The sequence below is a fragment of the Lethenteron reissneri genome, chromosome 55 (genome assembly GCF_015708825.2).
Source record: "Lethenteron reissneri isolate LAM-NWPU_2019-01 chromosome 55, ASM1570882v1, whole genome shotgun sequence".
NCBI classification, from domain to species: Eukaryota; Metazoa; Chordata; class Hyperoartia; order Petromyzontiformes; family Petromyzontidae; genus Lethenteron; species Lethenteron reissneri.
The window spans coordinates 2281950-2291205 of record NC_083833.1 but is presented as its reverse complement, the minus strand read 5'-3'; the positions used below and the strand labels follow the sequence as shown (position 1 = coordinate 2291205).

Genomic DNA, 9256 nt, shown 5'->3' with positions numbered 1-9256 from the left:
GAAAAATAAGCACTGCTTAAGCGTATACCGTATCTTATTTACAAAGAACGCACATATATAGATAAATATTAGTTTATATGTATGGATATTTTTAGAAGGAAAAGTGGCATATACATATTAATTACAGCACTATTGCACAGCTTTTTGTTGTATGAGCACAGTCCTATTTTACATAAAATACAAGATTGTGCCTTAGCCAATGCTGCTATTACAATACAGTATACACTTTATAAAGCTTTAAAAAAATGCTGCTAAATAATTGAATAGAGAATAATATTATCGTTGCTATATTGTCTAGTATTTCACGTCGTCGTTGTCATTGGTAAAACACCACAATAATCACGCATGTAGAACATCGCAATGTTACCATTGTACATGTAACGTGGTGTCAAATTGAATCCCTTCACAAATAAAATTAATCTTTCACTATTCTGCAACGTTTCGTCAGCGCCAGCTAACCACACATTGAATTTACAGAATATGTATTTATACTGGATGAATCGAATGAGCTCATAAGCTATTTTTCACAGATGTCCAGGAAGGTGCAGGTCAGAACGTTACAACAAACAATACAAAACACGATAGGAGTGCAAAGTATAGGAGAGGTGAACAAATAACTTTTTAAAAAATGCAAATAAAACTAAACATTATTTTTAAAAATCTTACCAGATAAAGCCTACTCAGCTATTAGCTTATTTTTTCAGAAGCGACTTGGCCACAAATTATAGCCCAACGAAGTGGCAGCTAATCATGTGGGCCATTGCCTGAAACGTCTTTAATGTATATAATTAGTTTCCTTCGACGAACCAGTTTTATTGTTTGTAAATCTCGTCCCATTCTCTGCCAAACACCACGGGACATTCCGCCAACTGTTCGCGGCATAGTGTTCTGACCCATACTGGACATGTGTGTAAACAAAAACTTCGTAGCCCATCGGATTTCCTCCGGTCTGCAAAAAAAAACATTGAAAATTCTGATTCTGGACGCCTTCCGAAAATCCGCGAAAGCCACGTGCCTCGTGCAACGCGTCTCCCCACTGACCCCACGTGGTCCGCGAACGTGGTGGGTGGGGGGGCTCGGGGGAAGGAGGGAGAGGGGTGTGTGGGTAGCGTCACGTGACTCCCCCCCCCACCGTGGGCGCACGCGCGACGAGTCACGTGGTAACAACGGCGGGGGGGGGGGCGGTGCGCGTCACGTGACTCCCCCCCACCGTGGGTGCACGCGCGACGAGTCACGTGGTAACAACGGCGGGGGGGCGGTGCGCGTCACGTGACTCCCTCCCCACCGTGGGCACACGCGCGACGAGTCACGTGGTACCAACGGGGGGGTGGGGCGGTTCGCGTCACGTGACTCCTTCCCCACCGTGGGCGCGCGCGCGACGAGTCACGTGGTAACAACGGGGGGGGGGCGGTGCGCGTCACGTGACTCCCTTCCCACCGTGGGCGCGCGCGCGACGAGTCACGTGGTAACAACGGGGGGGGCGGGGCGGTGCGCGTCACGCGACTCCCTCCCCACCGTGGGCACACGCGCGACGAGTCACGTGGTACCAACGGGGGGGTGGGGCGGGGCGCGTCACGTGACTCCCTCCCCACCGTGGGCGCGCGCGCGACGAGTCACGTGGTACCAACGGCGGGGGGGGGGGCGGTGCGCGTCACGTGACTCCCTCCCCACCGTGGGCGCGCGCGCGACGAGTCACGTGGTACCAACGGGGGAGGGCGGGGGACCGGGCCATCATGGCGGCCTCCATGGAGGCCATGGACGTAGCGGCTCTCACGGCTCGCCTGCGGGACGAGGCCGCTTCGCGCGCTGCGGACGACGCCGCCGCCGTCGCCGCTGCCGCCACCGCCGGCGCGAGGGACCCGGGCGCCGCGGCAGCCGCGTGGAGGCCGCTGCTGGGCACACTCCGGTCCCTGACGGCCGCTTTCGTTCACCCGGCGAACAGGTGCGGGTAACGGCCGGGGTTGGACTGCGGCCTGGTGCACTCTCATGGACCCCCTCCACCCCCTCCCCCCAGCGTGTCTAGCACAGAGCCCCCCCCTGGGTTGTCTAGCACAGAGCCCCCCCTCCAGCGTGTCTAGCACAGAGCCCCCCCCCCTGTCTACCACAGCCCCCCCCCTGACTTGTCTAGCACAGAGCCCCCCCCTGTCTACCACAGCCCCCCCTGTCTACCACAGAGCCCCCCCCCTTGTCTACCACAGCCCCCCCCCTGACTTGTCTACCACAGAGCCCCCCCCTTGTCTACCACAGCCCCCCCTGACTTGTCTAGCACAGAGCCCCCCCCTGTCTACCACAGCCCCCCCCCCCTGTCTACCACAGAGCCCCCCCCCTGTCTACCACAGCCCCCCCTGACTTGTCTACCACAGAGCCCCCCCCCTGACTTGTCTAGCACAGAGCCCCCCCCCTGTCTACCACAGAGCCCCCACCCGTTGTCTACCACAGAGCCCCCCCCCTTGTCTAGCACAGAGCCCCCCCCCTTGTCTACCACAGAGCCCCCCCCCCCTTGTCTACCACAGAGCCCCCCCCCCTTGTCTACCACAGAGCCCCCCCCTTGTCTAGCACAGAGCCCCCCCCCCTTGTCTACCACAGAGCCCCCCCCTTGTCTACCACAGAGCCCCCCCCCCTTGTCTACCACAGAACCCCCCCCCCTTGTCTACCACAGAGCCCCCCCTGTCTACCACAGAGTCCCCCCCCTTGTCTACCACAGAGCCCCCCCCTTGTCTACCACAGAGCCCCCCCCCCTTGTCTACCACAGAGCCCCCCCCCCTTGTCTACCACAGAGCCCCCCCCCCCCCTTGTCTACCACAGAGCCCCCCCCCTTGTCTACCACAGAGCCCCCCCCCCCTTGTCTACCACAGAGCCCCCCCCCTTGTCTAGCACAGAGCCCCCCCCCCTTGTCTACCAGTGCCCCCCCCCCCTTGTCTACCACAGAGCCCCCCCCTTGTCTACCACAGAGCCCCCCCCCCCTTGTCTACCACAGAGCCCCCCCCCTTGTCTACCACAGAGCCCCCCCCCCCTTGTCTACCACAGAGCCCCCCCCCTTGTCTAGCACAGAGCCCCCCCCCCTTGTCTACCAGTGCCCCCCCCCCCTTGTCTACCACAGAGCCCCCCCCTTGTCTACCACAGAGCCCCCCCCCTTGTCTACCACAGAGCCCCCCCCCCTTGTCTAGCACAGAGCCCCCCCCCCCTTGTCTACCAGTGCCCCCCCCCTTGTCTACCACAGAGCCCCCCCCCTGACTTGTCTCCCACAGAGCCCCCCCCCTGACTTGTCTCGCACCGTAGCCCCCCCCCGGCTTGTACTGGTTGAGAGGAGCAGTGCTTCAGGGATTGAATGCGAATAATTTTTTTCGCCGTGATCTGGAGAACTGCGGCCCGCTGATGTAGTCGCAGGAGCTCACACGTGGTGGCGCTGTGAAGCCGTCTACGTTACGAGTGGACTGATGCTCTTAGGTAGCAACAAAGTCAACTGCTGACTGCCCATTGGATTGGCGATTACATTTTTTAAAGTCAAGCTTCAGTTGAATATTCACTGTGTAATAGATATAAAACATGTGATGGAGCATTACCACATGATACCATCAAAATATGAACTGCTCTGTGTATTCTAATGCAAGCATGAGAACTTAAAAGAAATGATTTGCATCCAACATGTATTTATTAAAATGTTTTAATTGATATCGAACAATCAAACATAGAACAAATGTTAAGTTAAATAAATAAAGTTAGAATAATAAAAAAAATATAACAATTCCAATAAGAAAGTAATAGGACTTTTCAAATCGCAAAAAATCGCAGCCTTTGAGATTTGATAATCGCATTGTTTCAAATTGCGATTTGAAATCGATTAATTGTTCAGCCCTATTAGTTAGCAATAAAATAAACTGCTGACTGCCCATCAACTACGTTGCATGGCGCCACCAAAGCAGTTAACCAGTGGACAGCCAATGCTGTTGAATGACAACATTTTCCTAGACGTCCAATTGTAACATCGCAGTTCCAAAAGTGTGGTGCTCGTGCCTACAACGTGCCAGACGAAATAAGAAAGAACGTGGGCTTAGATGACACCTGCTAAGCCACATTGTAGAAGCCACGTTGATGCTGTGTCAGGAGGAGTCCTGCTCTTAAACGCTTGACTGGTTCTTTTTCTGAATTAAGCCTGCAAGTGGAAGTTCGTTTCTAGTTTTGTTTGTCGTTCAGATTTGTGCTATTGATGCTTTGTTTTAACCTGTTAGATTTTTAAAACCAAACTTGTGGTTGAATTCAATTACATCCTTGCGAATGAGACCATGTTTCATGTATTGACGGGTTGTTTCCATCTCCTGGTGAAATAAAAGTTCCACTACGTATATCATATTGAGGAAATAACCCTTACATTCAAACGCTGTGTACTTAATACGAATTCCACGCCGTCTCTAAGATGCTTGTTCCATGGCGACATCTCTGTCATTGACATGGTGCTTCTGGTGGCGACGTAACGATGGCAGCAGGTGAAGTGTAATTTATTGTGATCAGGTGTAAGCTGTCTTGAAAGCAGCACTTGTCTGGTTCGAGAGCGATGCGCATTTGACATTTAATCCCACCCTTAAAAAAACCCATCCGAACGCCAAAAATCTCCTCCTAAAAGGCCACGGTATCGGCCAGTGTACACTCACCCCCTCGGGGTTTTATCCTATTTCATTTCAGCACCTCATGCGTTCCCCCGACTTTTGGGTACCTCGGCTGTTTTGGAATGTGGCTTGAGTGGCCCTTGCGGCTTAAACGGTGGGCGCTTCCTCTTGCCCCATTGGTCATTAGGCACCTTTTAGTCTTTCAGCTCCGGCCAGTTAACGTTCCGCAGGTGAGGGCGACATGCACCCGCCCCGCGCCCCGGACTCTGCTGCGGTCTAGCGTTTCACTCGTGAGACGGGCTGCCGCTTTCGTGGTGAGGAATTCAAAACAAGCCTTCCCGTGTCCACGTTTAACCCTTTAACCTTTTGTTTTTCCTCAACGCGAGCGCTGCACACACCACACATTCACCGTTCGGACATTCTCCATCGGTCGTCGTGTCATTCGTCCGGAAAAAAAGGCCTTTGCCGAGTCTCGAGGCTCTCCTCAAGGAGCGTCTTGGTAAGATTGCGACAGTTTGCATGTTCGGGGAAATCGGGAGCGTTTGGGGAAAAAACAATTGCACGCATGTGAGATGAGCACCGCTCGCATCTCTTCATGCACGCGTTTCATGAGCGATGGGAAACCGGTGGACTCGGTGAAACCTATCTAACTAGCTATTTATATTTTACTAGGTAAGGCCCACTGAGCTATATAGCTCTTTTTCAGAAGCGACCTGGCCACACATCATAGCTCAAAGAAGTGGCTTATCAATGTGGAAATTTATAGTAGCTAAATACTCGAAGGACCTGAAGAAAAATGCACGCAACCACGCGGAGAGAATGAAACATACCGACTCCAAATATACAGGCTGTCAAAGGTTGGGACCGAACCCACTGCCTCCCGTATACCATGCGAGGCAGTTAACATCTCGCCACCGCGGCACCAAAACGACGCATGCGTCAGAATAACACTTACAAGGTCCGTACGGTTAGGTTCACGAACCAACTTGCTGTACTGACCGGCCCTGGCCACTTCGCAAGCCCAGGCGGGTTTGGGAGTTTCACAAATCTCCACGATCCACTTGCCTCAAAAAGTGCTGGACTATGGACAGGCATGCACCACCACGATCTTTCCACGGCGTTCACATCCGTAATTACCCTTGCTATAACGAGGTAATTTCAACCCATCATCCACCTGGGCGGTGAATAAATTGAGCAACAATTTATACGTGAAGTTAACTGGTGGTTTTTTTTTACGGATAGACTGTTGCCAGTGATAGGAATGTGCAATTTCCACCACTGCTTCAGGGCTTCCGGCAGAGTTGAGTGACACACCGTGCTCATTGGAGAAGGGACACACTTTGTCTCTATGTTGGGTAATACTGTTTCAATGGAGATAATTTGTTTTGGGCATCTTATGAGAAGAAGCGTTAATAACTGATAAGAAGAATCACCTCGCTAGGGAAGTGTGATTGGAAGAGGCGGATACGAACGCGATCGGCAATATACGAAGATGGTGTCGGGTAAAAAATGTCATTCATATAATCACAATTAGATGTTCCAGTGCATGTACTTGTGGAACAGTTTTGTCGATCTATTGCTGGATGAGGGCCTCCCCGCGCCGTGCGGCTTGTGGCGTTTATTTGATTGTTTCGATGATGCTTTGTCATGCTGGTCAGCGCGGATTGGCGAAAGCCGGGGGTCGAGGGTGTAGATGTGGTGGCATTGGCACGGTTTTGCTACGTACGGTGCGAAAGAAGTTTAACACATACATACAGCGTAAAAAACACACGCAAAGATGTGCAGCGCAAGACCAACCAGACCTAAGTCATTTGAACGTGTCTGATTGGAGATGCCACAGTCTCGCAATGGGATTTGCCGAATGAAGGAATGCACTTCACCACTCCCGTTAAATACCAGGGCGTTTTTCCTTCTCGAATGTAAGATGGATTCATCATCATCATCATCAAATATTTATTAAAACCAGGTGGAGCCCAGTGTGAACAAAAGTATTTTTTCAACGGAGAGCTGGCTCCGTAACGTTACACTACGCTTATAAACAAAATCCACAACAATGAACAATATTCATCAGTCGACACGGTTTAACAGCAATAAACAATACAGCAGTGTAACGTTTAACATCGTAATTCATTTCCAATAAGGTAATGGACATTTTAGCTTGGGCATGCACGGTACAGTACAAAAAGCACGCACATTCGTAGTAACCAAAGAACAATTGCTCGATAAAAGTTAACTGCAAAGCAATGGAGGAGTTATTAAATTTGTTAAGAAGGACGTAAATGCATTTTTTTTCTTCATCTACGAACAGAATTACGTCAAAACATTTTCAAACGATTGTATTCGCTCTTGGGACAGTACACGCACTTTGAGGGCTTGTGTGAATTTGCTGCTTGTAAGCAAAATCGCACCTGGAATGCACCTCGGCTCGTTGGGTCCTCAGAAGCCAAGCAGGTTCGAGCCTGGATAGTGTTTTGATGGGCGACACACCATGCACACAACGGGTTAAAGGGATATGTCGCCCTTACAAGTGGTAGTAAAGCAGAGCGGATCGTGTTTTTTTAACCACGTTGGAAGAAGGATGGAAATGGATTTTTTTTCCATCTATGAGGAGAATGATGTCAATGCATTTAAAAATTATTTTATTGCCTCTTGGGAACGTACACGCATTTTGAGGCTTGTGTGAACTTCTGCGAAATCGGACCTGGAATGCACCCGAGCTCGTCGGATCCTCAGAAGCCAAGCAGGTTCTAGCCTGGATAGTGCTTGGATGGGTGACACACCATGCACACAACAAGTTGCCAAAGGGCTATGTGGCCCAAGTGATGGTCAAGCAGAGGGTCGTTTTTTTACCATATTGTAAGAGGGATGTACATGGGTTTTTTTCATCTGTTGGAGAATGACGTTAACACATGCTCAAGTGATTATAGTTATTCTTGGGACAGTACAAGTATTTTTAGACGAATATTAAAAATGTTAACTCTCTCGCCTGGTATGCAGGAGGTCGTGGGTTTTGATCACGACCCTGACGCCTGCTGTATATTTGGAGTTTGCATATTCTTCCGGCGGTCCCGTGGATTTTTCTCCGAGTCCTCCGGTTGTTCCCTCCACATTTAGGATTGACATGTTTAGAGTATTTGGCTGCTACAAATGTCCACGTGATAAGCCACTTTGTTGAGCTATCATTTGTGGCTAGGTCGCTTCTGAAAAAGAGCTGTATGGCTCGGTGGGCCTTACCTTTGTAAAATAAGAATAGTTTAGTTTGTATGTCTGCGCTCCCGAATCCTTGCTTTACGCCTTCACAAACTAGCATTAACCAAAATTGCGAAGTATGGTCAAATAACCCCCACGACACTCACGATGTGGGTAGGCCCTCATTCAGCAGCGGAAAGTCAAAACTGACTGGACACGTACACATTGTGCGTGGGCTACCGGATGAAACTTGCCAGCGCGGACGCAGCGGACGCTATAAACGATCTCGGTTATTGAATCGAATCATGAAAATCGAACCGTGAAAGATTAATGTTAACCCTTAACTGCAAGCGAGTCCAATGTTTGAGGTGTTGTATGTAGGTTGTGTATATGTAAGTTTAACTTCTTTGGCACCATAGGCAGCAAACCGTGGTACTTGGAGGTGCGGGGGAAGGACAACAAACTAAACACGAAATGCAGTCTTCAAGAAATGAGTTCTCAATCTGTGGATAGCTCGAGTTTCTTCCTAACATCGGAAGGAAGAGCGTTCCACCTGGCTGCAGAAGCGCATCCGAATGCGCGCGATGAAGTGACCGTCTTTGTTGGATGGCCAGCCAAAAGCCGCTGCCGCGATCGCCAGTACAGGACGTAGATTGATCGGGATTACGTGCGAAATCAGCAAATCGTACAGACGGACAGACTCGGTGGGGGCTGCACACAGAGTTGGTCCGGGGCTCCACCGAACCATCCTGTGCTGGCCCCCCTCCGCCACCACCCGTTCTTGTGGAACGGGGCGGGGTGGGTGGGTGGGGGGGGGGCAACGGCGGGTGCGGGCAGACAGCGGGGACATGGGTGAAGGGACGTGCATTGAGCCGCGTCGGCGCTGTTCCACCGCGTCGGCGCGGAGATCGCTCGGCGTGCCCGCGTCCACACCGCCGCGCCCGTCTTCAGATCGCTGGCGCTGTCTGTCAGTCGGAAGCCGGTGTCTGTTGCGCGAGCACTTGCCGCGCGACGTGCCCCTGACACTGTTTACGCCTCGTGGCCGGGGGCGGCGTTAACACTCGAACGTGACGGCGCCCAACGAGACGTGGAAGCGAAAACTCGTGGGGGGTGGGGTGGGAGGTGGGGGGGGGGAGGGGTGGGAGCGAGCCGGGGGTGGGGGGGCGGTCTGGGGACCGTGAAGGGACACCGCCTCCGGGGCTCGGCGCGCAAAAGCCGCGAATGTGAAGGTCGAGAGGTCATCCCGGCCGTCGCCGTTGATGCCTCCGCACCTCGCCGTCGCTTCCCTGTGATGGATCCCCGACCTGCAACCAAGTTGGCTTGGACTCGACAGGTAGTGGTGGCAGACCCGGAGCTACCTTCTCACGCCAGTGATGGTGAATTTCCCTCCACTCGAGGGGGCTCTGGGTGGTCACAATAGAGGGGAATTTGAGTGTCTACTCTTGCGCGCCACTCAGAATTCT

General features: G+C 52.1%; 1 protein-coding gene across 1 annotated transcript in view; it reads left to right on the top strand.

Annotated features, from left to right (window-relative positions):
- The first annotated feature begins 1652 nt into the window (after window positions 1–1652).
- Window positions 1653–9256, top strand: part of ATXN10 (ataxin 10) — a 53644-nt gene continuing 46040 nt past the window's right edge. Inside the window, exon 1 of the mRNA XM_061574495.1 lies at window positions 1653–1942. Coding sequence (XP_061430479.1) covers window positions 1734–1942 — 209 coding nt within the window. The 5' untranslated portion in view covers window positions 1653–1733. The remainder of the gene's footprint in view (window positions 1943–9256) is intronic.